Here is a 13,238-nt window from a genome sequence, read left to right on the forward strand (position 1 = left end):
TATTACAACATGTTTAACCAAGATTTGAAGTGGTATGACTTTGGAAGCTTGAATTTGTTAAAAATTATTCTCAACTAAATTTAAAAAAAAATAACAATCAAAATCTGTACAGTGCACTAAATCACTTGGCAGGAAACATTCCATGCTGAAAGCTCTGCTCTTGGTTGTGTAAAATGGAAGGTAAACTTGTGATAGGTGACTCAATTGAAACGAAAATATCAGATATTTCATTTCTAAGATCCTTTATTTCTAGACATTTTCGAATCATTTGAAAGATTGGTAAATATGCAATGATTTCAAACCATTCGATCGAGTGCTCGATAGCTTACAGTAATTTTTGTACCTTTCTAGAGGTTACTACAATATTCCAATAGGCGTTTCTTGGATGGATACTATATCAGTGACTATATTTCTGAGGTGTTTCTTGGATCTGTCAATTTTTTAAAGAAATTGTCGTGTAAAATCATCTATGAATATTTTTTTTTAATTCCTTCCTTTTTGAACATCATTTTTTTTCTAGTAAATCTTTCTAATGATTGATATGTGAATCAAGCAATAAAGGCTGCAGTGAATCTCTTAGGAAATGTTCAATTTTTGTAATTAAATTCCCTTCGAGTTAGTTTTAAATAAGAAAAATTATTTTCTACTTTGAAGATAGGTCTCGTAAAATTATTTAGCTTTTTTGTGTTATTATCATCTTAAGTCAGTTTTTTCGCTAAGCTTCTTTAAGTCATTGTCAATCTTCTGTTAACATTTTGTCCTTTATCTTTTTAAACCTCTTTCATTGTTTTGTCACTTTTTCATGAGGATCTCCCAATTTTTAATTTCATGACTCTTTCATGAAATGAAATTTCTAAAAATGTAAATCTTAGCTCAATTTCAAGTAAATTCTTCAAACTTTTCGTTAAACATGTGCTGGTATTTTATTTGCATTTGGAGATCTCTCACATATAACAAATTTGTTGAAAATTTTGGTTTCTGTAAATTTATTTCGAATTGTTAACTTTTTTCAATATAATTTTAGACTTTTTCAACTGTTTTAGTGCCATTGAAAAAATTCTGATGGTGTATTCACTATAGAATAAATTTTCAAAATTTGTGGGTTTTTTTTTCAAAGAAAATGGATGAACTCGAAGTTCTTGTCGGGCTTTGTAGTCCTAGTCTTTACAGTACGATCTTTTGGTTCCCTTCCATTGTTTCTTTAGAACTGTAGGATTCTGCGGTCGCTGTTCTTAAGTTATCTAAGCTCATTTAAAATGTTCCTCTTTTGTCCAACATATTGCTTTTCTACAAGTGAGGCCAAGAGCCTTCCAAAAAAGTTTTTCAATTAACAGAATTGTCTTTAAAGTGTTTTGTTTTAGTTTTTAATGTCATTTTTAAGTTAGGTTTCGTCTTGATCTGGTCACTAATTTTACCCTAATTTCACTTCAAAGTAACTATTTTGCCCTACTTTTTTACCGCATGATCGCTTCTAGCCCTGTAAATGCGACCCAATCGGGATTGGGCTCCCTCTCAATGACGATTTTACACACTATACAGCTAAAGTAAGCAGTTCAATGGCATAACATAAACCATGAAAAATACCATGAACAAAGACGCTCTACGCTTTTGAATGAATATTTAAAAAAAATCGAGTACAAAGATGTATTTGTTTGGAAGAACAAATGTTTGCAAAAAAGTTTAAATCAATTAACAAATTCCCTTAAAAACTAACCAAGATTTAGTGATGTACTGTAAACTGGGGAAACTTTGATCAGCGGGATAACTTTGATCAACATGAAATTTTTGTAGATAGTCATCATTAACAAGTATTAAGTTAAAATATCTAAAAACTGTTTACTACGTTTTAAAGCCTAAAAATTGAGTTACAAATAAGCAAAATTTGGTTTTTATTATGAGATTTTTAATATTAGTTAAAATATAATTTTAAAATCTTAAAATATCTGGTTTTTTGAAGGCTTACGAACAAACATCTCTCCTGATCAAATTTAAGCATTTAGGAGCAAATGGGTTGTTTTATGTGAAAGTTCAACTTTTTTCTTGGTTTAGGTTTATTTTAAGTGTTATTTTTATGGTCAGTTGATGATCACTTTTGGATATTGAAAAAAAAAAAGGTCATTTTCCACGAAAAAGCCTGTATAGAAAAAATGGCTAAAAACCCTTTCAAATAGTTAAGTTTGAAGAAAATATTCATTGGGTAAATTTCTCGCTTGTCATGAACTCTATACAGAGGCATGATGGGATTCACACATTGATAAGCAATGATGCCACAAATGTGTCAAATTAGCTGATTCACCCCTCTCCCAACCAAAATTGTTTTGCTAGGATGCAGAGGTAACCTCGGTCCTAAAGCACAAAATAGATCTTTCATCCTTTTCTCTTTCTTCCAATCTATCTATTGACTACTAAAACGTGGCCGGCGCCGTTATTGACGTTAAAAGAGAGAGCATCAGTTTTGTGCAGTGTGAATGAGCTGCTAATCCCAAGCACCATTCATTTGACCTCGGATTAAAATTGATGGCCTCGGTCAATCACGGAGTAGCAACCACTGGCGATGTGGAACTTGTTCTACTGAGCCACTCCAGCGATCGTGGACCTCGAAGTGATTGTTATCATAATATGTTTTTGGAACAAGAAATGCATACATTTTCTACAACCATGCACTTCGGGTTTTACAGTTTAAGGTGGATGTGAGTAGTTAATCAAGCTAAGCTAGCTAAGCTAAGCTAAGAATTCCCAGTGGTCCAGCGGTTTTTGAGAAAAAGAATGTCATATTTCGGTGTTTCTCGGCTTAGATTTTATGCGATCCTTAATTTGTTAACCTGCCGATTCCTCTGATAAAAACAGGAATACTGAAAGAAAATTGTTTCAGCAAAACAACATATAGAACTAGATAATTTTGCACATGCATTATACTGCGCTACCCCAGTTATCCGCTGGATTGTTCAGGTTTGCGAAAACCATAACAAAACCGGACAAAAAGGAATCAACTACCCTCAAAGCCAACCATTCCTAGCATTCCTCAATTTCACCCTGAATTCGTCCATCCATCGTCCCGGTATCCTTACATTGACTTTTTCAACGCGATATCGGTCTGATTCGGCACCACCGAACACGAAACATGGCACCACATGGCGGTTTCATGTGTCGTCCCATCAGCAACAAATTTCATATTAAATTTCGCACACTCGCAACAACAACCATCTTTTTGGCAAACGAGGAACATCGAAGAGGGCGGCGTGGTTGCCGAAAACATCGGTTTTCTGCACACCGCTGCTGCTGCACGTATTTTCTTTGCTGGCATAAATATTCGGAAAGGTGTATATAGAATTGTATTACTTCTTTTCTTAGCGAGGAGACTTATTTAATGGGTTGACGTAAAAAGACTGGTTACGTTTTAATTGATTTTTTGTAGAAGTCTTTTTGAAACGTTTCGCTAGTTTTCAAATAAGGAATGAGAGAATAGCCGACCGACTTCTAACCAACTCCAGATCCGGTTTAGCCATATGCCGGCAACACCGGTTTATATGTAGCTTCAGCCTAAAGGAAGAGAGCGTGTTCGTGAAAGCTTTTTCCACATTTTCACTTTTTCTCCCTCTCGAATTTTTCTTCCGAGACCTTGGGGAGCCAGAGCGAATTTTATGATGTACAACTTTCGGTCGTCCTGCTGCCTGCTGCTGCTGAGTTATTTTTTCTTCACTCGGTTGACTTTTGGTTTGAAGGATATGAGTTGGGTATCGATTTTTCCTGATCCGTTCGCTCTCTGCTTTCCATAAAGAGGAACTTACTTGGGGTGGCAGGCGTTTTGCTGATGGGTGAGAAAAGTTTGGAGCTTTCGGGAGAAAAATGGAAATGCGTACGTGAGAACCGGAAAAAGCCGAAGTCGAAAGTGTCCTGACTCCTGGAAAGATGAGGCGACTTCGGGCTCCACTCGGATGTTGATTTCGTCACACGAACACGACACGGGGTGGAAGTGTTTGCCGGCAAATCCTTACGGCGCAGTCCTTGTTCAGATTTTAACGCGTATGGAACCCTACTGACAAATCCGACGATTGTCACGGAATTGGGATTGCTGAAGTGTGTGGAGTGAAACGTGTAGCGTTGAGGGCAAGGATAAACTTGCAGAAGGCGAAAGGATACACGTGGTGCAGTGACGGTGGAAAACCTATAGCGAAAAAAAAGACCGCAGAGAGGCTCGCAAGTCCATAGTTGCACTAGGCAGAGAGTTCGGAGAGCACCGCCAGGAAAGATAAAGTTTAATTCTGTCTAACATATTCGAGCCCCGCCCTGAGAATTACAAAACCAGCTGCAGGGAAAGTTTTATCTTTAGTATTTTATTGCAATTTTGCATCTGGTTTAGGCATTTCGAACGCGATTCGAGCCATTTATAAGTGAACACTCCGATTTGGATTGCAGCAGCTTTTGGCGATATTTACAGAAAATTTGGCAGTGTTTCATCTCGTCCAGTGAGAGCGAGAGTGTTTGTAGCAGTGGAAGAAATTATCCAGACTTAGTATTGTCGCAGCCGTTCTCAAATACTATCGTGAAAAGAAAAATTTGCTCATCTCGGTCTGCCGAAAAGAAGCCGGCAGCTGTCAAAAAGTGTGAAAATCGAAAATCGAAATTCCTGAAACCGTTCCCCTTCAGAGGATTTTCTTCTTCAGTGTTTCGGTGCCCGCACAAATAAGCCGAGCAAAATGTTGATTGGATTAGTCCGAGATTCGGTAATGCAGTGCTTCTGCCACACATGCCGAGCACCAATTCTGCCGGCAGGTAAGTCAACGCGTTCCTCAACCCTTTCGTCGCTTTCCAACAGTACTGCTCACAAACTTCCTGCGGTTAACCGGATTACTTCCATCAAGATATGTGTGCCGCCGATTTCCGTTTCCTCCAGATATCGAATCTACTCAACGCTAGATTGCCGCTGAACTCAGTTCTGCAATTCAATTCAAATCAGAAACGTGACTGTGCTACCATTTATGAATAATAATCGTAACAAGGTCCCGCTTCGATGAGACGATTTTCACTGACGACGAAAACGTCGGGACGACGTTTCTGTCATGAAAACGTAAAGTTGGAGCCCCCCTTTTCCTCCAAAGACCCACAAAGTCCCCCCTTATCCCCCATCCCAAGAAAGGAAAATGTGATGACTCATTCGATCCGATTTCTGTCATACATCCTTCGTTTTCCGCAACCAACATTTTCCCTGCAATCATCTTCCATTCCTGCTGATCCCGTGATAGGTATGACTTTCTTAGTCTCCAAATCCTCATACTTGTCACGTTTCTCCTTGTGGATCCTTGGAATTCTTAAAACATCCTCAGCCAGCCGGTAGTTATGTCATTTCGGGGTTCGGGGGGCAGACCCTTTAGACTTGATCCGGCATAGCTGAGGTGAAGAAGAAAAAAGGGAAATATATTACCTACTCTGGTTTTTTCGAACTTCGAAAGCGGTGTACAGGGACGGGAAAGCTATTTTTGAAAGTCGATTCTTGGATTCAGATTGCCGCCCCACTTGCTGCTCATTTTCGATCGGTAATCTGGATGTAATTGCTGCTCACTTTGTTTCCGGGAGAGATAAGATATCTTAATCCCGGAAGGGTTCTTGTTTGGAATGAGGATTTATATTCGATATGAGTATTTCCAAGAACAAAATTGAGCAGCTGCTGTTGTTATAACTTTAAATTTTATGATGTTTATAATCATGAATAAAATCTTTTCAATTGATACAAACGTATAAAATTAATTTTCCTTGTTCATATGTGCTGTGCTATAACAAAATCAATCGTTTCACCTAATTTTATGCGGAATTTGGTGTCCTTTCAAGTGATAATTTCTTATGATTTAAAAACAATCCCGAGTGAATTTCTACATAATAATTCATACATAATGTAAAAGTATGTTTTCTTTAAGATAATGAACAGTGAAATTTCAGATTAGAAAATTAAATATTCAATTCTGGATTATATATAGGGATGTTATCACTGATAAGATGTTATTATGCAAAATAATATGTATCATCTTCGGATATCGTCGCAGATACCTTTTCACATAAATGATGCCACCTCCCGTGGCATAGAGGATATCCTCCAAGACTTCTAAGTCAACGCAACGGTCGTAAGATCGAATCTCGGTCACGGCATACATAGTACATTTTCTGTGGGTTGGTTTTGTTAGCATTTGTAGCCATCATATCCTCGAAAGATGTACGACTTAATGTTAAGTTAATAGATTCTCTTCGAGGAAACATCAAGTTTCATTGGATCCAATATGTGTTTGTGTGCATTTTTTTTAAATAAGTTTTTTTTTAGATAAATATTTCGGTTTCAAAATCTCGTATCCAAAAATTTTGTTTGTTGATTTCGCAACAATCTTCATTCATCCATTGATTTTTTATGTATTTGATCAAATTAGTAAAGGAAGAAGTAGGGCATTTGACCTCTGGAAGACTTTACTCCTCAGTCCGCATTCCTTAGCATATCTCGTAGCCGGAATCACTTACCAAAGTCTTTTCCCCTAAAAAATGCGTCAAAAGAAGCAAAACATCTTTGACATTTATTCAAAAATATATTTTTCAAGTTATTTGACTTTGGTTCAAAATTCTAACCAAATGTTTCTAAAAGACTTTTTTTCATCGTTAAAAAAACATTTAAATCGAATGGGTTATAACATCAAATTCTCATCCCAGTACATCAATTGTTAAAAAATGATATGGAAGTTGCGGTTTGCTATCAACACTTTGAATGAAATTACCCAATAAGTGCATTGCAAGTCTTTAAGGATTGATTTTGCATAAAAAATTTAAATATTTCCCTACTGGCTGAAAAATACTTAGTGAATATTTTATCTACCAAAACCAAAATATCCACTCGCCGCCGTTGTGGCCTTAAGGATAACGTTTTAGTCTTCTAAGCCAGAGTTCATGAGATCGAGTCTTGGTCACGGTACACGTAGTACTATTTCTGTGATCTGGTGATGGTATTAATATTAGTAAGATGTTAGCCATTATATCCTTAAAAGATGTACGCTTTAGTCTTCAATAGAATTAAAATTTCTTTAAAGAAACATGAAGTTTCACTGAGATCCTATAAGTGTGTGTTCGTTTCATTAAAGATAAATAGACCCAGAATAAACGATGCAGCCTCCTTTGACATTAAGCTCTAATTATCGTGATTTCGTGATCACATTATCACATACCGCCCTAAGTTTTGGAGCATAATGAGAAAATCAAAGCACCAACTCCCTATGCGTCTTAAACTGATTTTCTCTTGAAATGTAATGAATTGTAAAAATATTAACTCAGTCTCACACCAAATCATAATTCTTTATTTAAAGCCTTATTGCTGTATTCAGAGTACCGTAAACTGGGGGAACTTTGTTCAACGGGGTAACTTTGATCAACATGAAATTTTTGCAAATAATCATCATTAACCAAGTAAAAAGTTAAAATATCTAAAAACGGTTCACTACGTTTGAAAGCCTATAAATTGAGTTACAAATAAGCTAAATTTGGTTTTTATTAGAAGATTTTTTATGTCACTTAATATGTAATGTTAAAATGTTAAAATATCTGGTTTTTCGAAGGCTCACAAACAAACATCTCTCCTGATCAAATTTGAGCATTTAGGAGCAAATGGGTTGCTTTATGTGAAAGTTCAACTTTTTTCTTTTTTAAGGTTTAGCTTAAGTGTTATTTTTATAATCATTTGGTGATAATTTTTGGATATTGAAAAAAAAACGGTGATTTTTCATGAGAAAGCCCGTATAGCAAAAATTGCTAACAGTGCGGGGATCTAGAGAATTACATGAAAGCAAAATTTCATTTGTTTTTTAGGCCGAAAAAATTGATAAAATGTTAATAATTTTTGCCTTTAGATGTATGCAGCAACATTGTCCATCTTTCGATTATAAATGTTTTGAAAAAAAAAACGTTGAAACAATCAGTTTAGTTCTAACCAAAATTACTGTTATTGATGTTTATACCTTCCGTGCTAAATGGCACCATAACAATTATTTTGAAGATGTTGAGGTACGTAAAAACCATAATGATCAAAGTTACCCCGAAAATCGAAATCTGGTTTTGTAACAAACATTTAATTATAACCTCCAATGTCGTTTGAATTTACTGCAATCAATGATCATGTTTTAAACTCATCACTTCAGTGTTTTAAAACTTTTAGCTATTACAAAAAAGCAACACCTTCCAAAATATCAAAGTGATCAAAGTTCCCCCAGTTTACGGTACATCTTTCAATATTTAAAATGATTCAAGAGACATATATAAAAAAAACAAGGCTGCTAGCCAACCAGGAAAACCGGGAGTACCGGGTAAAACTTTGGAATTTCTCTGACTCACCAGAAAACCGTGCTGAACCGGGATTTTCAGCTCATCACCGGGAAAACTGTCATGTTTGGACATTTCGTGCGGAATTGCGGAAAAATATTTCAAATAAATATCTAAATTATGGTTGCCAGAATTTTTCACACGTATCCGGACCGGAAAAATCTGTTCTATTTTATATAAAAACCGGGAATAATCAGGACATTTGATTTCAAAATTTTCCACCAAAAATCCGGGCAATATCCGGGCCAATTATGTCAAAACCTAGGATTTAAAAAAATTTAAAAAACTTGCCATAATTTTTTTTTACCAAAACTCGTGTTTTAGGTATCCAAAAAACCGTTCGTGATTATTTTTATAAAACTTGCTCAGAAAATTTCAATTTGGGTGTATACATAAAAAAATTTACAACGCAATTTGTTCTTTCAGTATGATTTTGGCGAATAAAGTGAATAAATATATGAAAAGTATAACTGCACTTCTAAAATACATTTTTTGTCTGGTTTCTGATAACTTTGGAATTCTTTATTTCAATTGACCACTGCTTCAAATTTAGAAAAGCTGGAAACAGTTAAAATTTGAGGCTATGAAAGACGAACTTAGTTTTGCAAAACAGTTGAAACTATAGAGCGAAACAATACATAGCTGCGAATTTTGTTGGATTTGTCTCTAAATTTTATGAAGACCTGTGTGATATGAGAAAAACTACAGGTTTGAAGACGTCAGAGTATTCGTCATTATTTCATACCGGTTGAACACTTTTGGGAAACAGTTGTTAGAAACATGTCAGGGGTTAACATTTAAATTATTTTATTATATATGATTTCGTATTCCGAAATTAGTAAAATAAAATCCGGGAGAAATCATCATTTTTATCAGAGAAATCCGAGAAAAACTTCTGATTTGCAAAACGAAAAATCGCTAGCCTAACGCTGAAAATGGGCATAGTCATCAATAAAATAAACAATGCCTGGAACAAAGTTTCAACTAAAGTAGGAAAAAAAATTAACGATTCCACACATAATAATAATTTTTTTTAAGCTCTAGATAAGAACCCAGAAGTTCGATCCAGAGTTACGGACTTCAGTATTGAAGTGTGATTTTATTTAATTGATAATTATTCTCGGATTGACCGCTGTGTGGTTCTTCAAGCACTTAACTCAAAATTTTATTAGTCTGTTTTGTTGCTCAACTTTTATCAAACTTTCTGTCAATACTGTAAAAGATTTCTTACAAATTTCTATGCATGAAAAAATCAATAAGCAATTATAAAACTTAAAAAAATTAAAAAAAAAATTATATCATTTCTTAAACCATTTGAACAATTGTACCGTCTCGATTTCCTTCGGAGTTCGAAATTGAAACAAGACGATATAACTCTCAGAAACCACTACGGTTTGAAGACAGTATAAAAATACCAGCTTCTGAATCAAGCAATCCTATAAAAGTCTTACCAAAAACTCTGTCGGATAGGTAAGGACGTTCATCCCCATTTGCTCCAACCGAGGTAGTACACACCCCGGAATCTAGCTTCTCATTAATGCTCTCTTTATTGGAAGTACAAGAATCGTCACTCGATCAGTCGGAATTGACCAGGCTAGCTCAGTCGGTAGAGCATGAGACTCTTAATCTCAGGGTCGTGGGTTCGAGCCCCACGTTGGGCGCCAAATGAACCGCCTCGATTTCGTTCGGAGTTCGAAATTGAAACAAGACGATATAACTCTCAGAAACCAACAGCCACTGATTTTAATCAAGACCGAATCCCACTTTGTGCGAAAAGAAAATAAATATTTCTAAGCAAAATCGCGTAGTTCAACTTAACAGCACTTAAGCGCCAACAACTAAAAAGTTGATGTGCTGTAAAGGGTGATACGGTCGAAATTTGGTCAAGGGAAAACGCGTGTAAATCGGTGAAATCGTTTATTTAAAAAATCAAATTAAATTTCTTTTTCAGGTTTAATTAGTATAAAATTCAGGAAAAATATTCAGTTAGGATTCCGCTTTTCCAAGTCCGAATTGCCGGGCCTTACGCTTAACCCCTGCCATCAGATTTTGTACAGCCACCTTCTCCACCTTCTTCGCCGCAGAAAGTCAGTTTGCTTTGAACTGCTGCTCGTCCTTAGCAGTTGTTTTGGTCTTCTTCAGGTTCCGCTTGACAATAGCCCAGTATTTCTCAATTGGGCGGAGCTCTGGCGTGTTGGGAGGGTTCTTGTCCTTGGGAACCACCTGCACGTTGTTGGCGGCGTACCACTCCATGGCCTTTTTACCGTAATGGCAAGATACCAAATCCGGCCAAAACAGTACGGAACAACCGTGTTTCTTCAGGAAATGCAGCAGTCGTTTATTCAAACACTGTTTCACGTAAATTTCTTGGTTGACAGTCCCGGAAGCTATGAAAATGCTGCTTTTCAAGCCACAGGTACAGATGGCTTGCCAAACCAGATATTTCTTCGCGAACTTTGACAGTTTCATGTGCTTGAAAATATCTGCTACCTTTCCCCTTCCTTTTGCCGTATAAAACACCTGTCTCGGAAGCTGCTTGTAGTCGGCTTTAACGTAGGTTTCGTCGTCCATTACCACGCAGTCAAACTTCGTCAGCATCGTCGTGTACAGCCTCCGGGATCGCGCTTTGGCCGTCGTATTTTGTTTATCATCGCGGTTTGGAGTCACTACCTTCTTGTAAGTCGATAGTTCGGCTCGTTTTTTGGCTCGATGCACGGTTTTAGACGATACACCCAGCTTATTTGCGGCATCTCGGAGAGAGAGGTTAGGGTTTCGCTTGAAACTACCGGCAACTCTCTTTGTCGTCTCAGCGGCTTCCGATTTTCGATTTCCCCCCGATCCAGACTTCTTGGCTGTCGACAAACGTTCCCCAAACACTTTAATTACATTTGTAACGGTTGATTTGGCAACTTTTAACGATTTTGCCAGCTTTGCGTGCGAGGAGCTCGGATTTTCGCGATGCGCAAGCAAAATTTTGATACGCTGCTCTTCTTCCTTGGACGGCATTTTGACAACTGAAGAGTGAATTCCAAAATCAAAATAGAGGCAACATTCTACACACACACACCTTCAAAATGAGGGGTGTTCAGGTTTTTTAAATGCAAAATTGAAAGAAATACGTTAAGTTGATATTGACCAAATTTTTACCGTATCACCCTTTAGTTAAGAAATGCTCGCATGATATATTTTGTTGAAATTAAAGTTTCGGATTGTTAAATGAAATTGAGTTAGAGAGGAAAGATCAACTAAGATCCTTGAATCCCACACCTTTACCACAAAACACATGCTCTCACCCAGGGTTCCGAATATCAATCAAAACAAACACTCAGGATGCGTTTCCTGTTAGAAACATTCTGATTGTATAATGGGGTAGCGCCTCTCGCAACTGCTTCGCCTGGCTGGTATGCAATCTCGATCAGCGCTCCTATCAGCTATGCAAACCGAGTCGCATCATTCAGAATCATCGGTTTAGCAAACATCGCATATCGGAGATGAGTGAGATACAAACTGATCCATTGTGAATGTAGCTCACTCAGTATCTGCCGGAATTATATGAAATTAAAAATTATTTTTTGCAGGACGAGAAAAACCAAACAGTTGTGCGGGACACCATAAATTCTCAGTAATTTTAACGTGACGGACGACAGTTTAATAAGAGAACTTGTAAAAATTGAAAAACACGGCGAAAGTGAACATCTTTCCCTCACAAACACAACTACAATTTGATTTTGATCATACTGATGTTAAAAAACGTTATAACTACAAATAAATTTATTTATTTGCTATATATCAAATCAAACAAAATACGCTAATGATCGGCTTCATGTATCACTCACTCACTGCCTGATCCATTCACTCCTGATCGAAGACCAACAAGATTCGCCATATGCATTGCGCATTGGTGAGATTCCAATTTGATGATGGTGCTGCACTGTTTTGACAGCAAGCATCGCGCGAGGTGATCTGTATTTTAGCGATGAATTGAACGATCGATGATCGGGTAGGTCCAGTAGCAATCAATAACGAAACCCGACCGCTGTACGTTCAGGCGCGAAGTGCAATCAGAAACATTCATTGAAAATGAGTGATATTCGGAACACTGCTCTCACCTACATAAACTGACCGGTGACTAGTGGATCGAAAAGAGTGGCAATAATACAGGTTAAAATCGATGCAATTTATGGCTCCTCTTTGGCGCGAGCAGACTTTGTTCCAATCCACCCACCCACTTCCCGGTAGTGACATTCCTAGTCTGAAAAAAAAAAGACGGCACCAGGAGTTTTCCGGCCCCGGTTGGGCCGGGGAAGAAGAAAAAACCATTTTATTCGATCCAGCATTTGTTGCTGCCCCTTCTGACAACTCGACTGTTCGGCGGTGTTTCGCACCACCGGTAAATAAAATGCATAATTTATTTTCCATTTTATACCTGTGTGTTTGGTGGAGCCCGCACTTGTATTTTTTGCTTCGTTGTAAGGGATATCCTGAAACTGTGTAAATAAGGGAAAACTTTACCTTCTTAGCTTCTGGGACCGGCAGACCGGCAGCTTCGGGCAGAGTGATTCTAATACTTGCAAAACTAGGACCAAGAGTCAAGCATTTTTCCTCGGTGAGGGAAAAAGGGCAACCGGAAGCGACGGAGTGTCGTTAGTAGCTGCATCTATATTTAACCTTTCAGAATTAATACCCGAATAAGTAGAACCGGACGTGAGTACTTTTGTCAATGTGCTGCTGGCCGAGCGACCGGGGATCGATGAAGACATCCTTTATTGGGCAGACTTGGTCTTTTTTTCTTTTTGCTTTCCGGGACGTCTAAACGTGATTTTCTTCACTCACACCCCAAAGGATGACTCATCCGGTCCGAGACGAATAACAAAATTATAAATCCCTGGGTAGGA

At 37.4% G+C, this 13,238-nt stretch overlaps 1 protein-coding gene across 4 annotated transcripts in view; it reads left to right on the forward strand.

The window, feature by feature from the left end:
* Window positions 1-13,238, forward strand: part of LOC129743930 (uncharacterized) — a 178,861-nt gene that overhangs the window by 48,068 nt on the left and 117,555 nt on the right. For 2 of the 4 annotated variants that reach the window (XM_055736167.1, XM_055736170.1), the window contains exon 1: window positions 3,992-4,773. The exons of the other annotated variants lie outside the window; for them this stretch is intronic. In XM_055736167.1, coding sequence (XP_055592142.1) covers window positions 4,698-4,773 — 76 coding nt within the window. In that variant the 5' untranslated portion in view covers window positions 3,992-4,697. Of the gene's footprint in view, window positions 1-3,991; window positions 4,774-13,238 lie in introns of those variants that run through there. 4 annotated transcript variants of the gene reach the window in all.

The sequence above is a fragment of the Uranotaenia lowii genome, chromosome 2 (genome assembly GCF_029784155.1).
Source record: "Uranotaenia lowii strain MFRU-FL chromosome 2, ASM2978415v1, whole genome shotgun sequence".
Taxonomy (NCBI): domain Eukaryota; kingdom Metazoa; phylum Arthropoda; class Insecta; order Diptera; family Culicidae; genus Uranotaenia; species Uranotaenia lowii.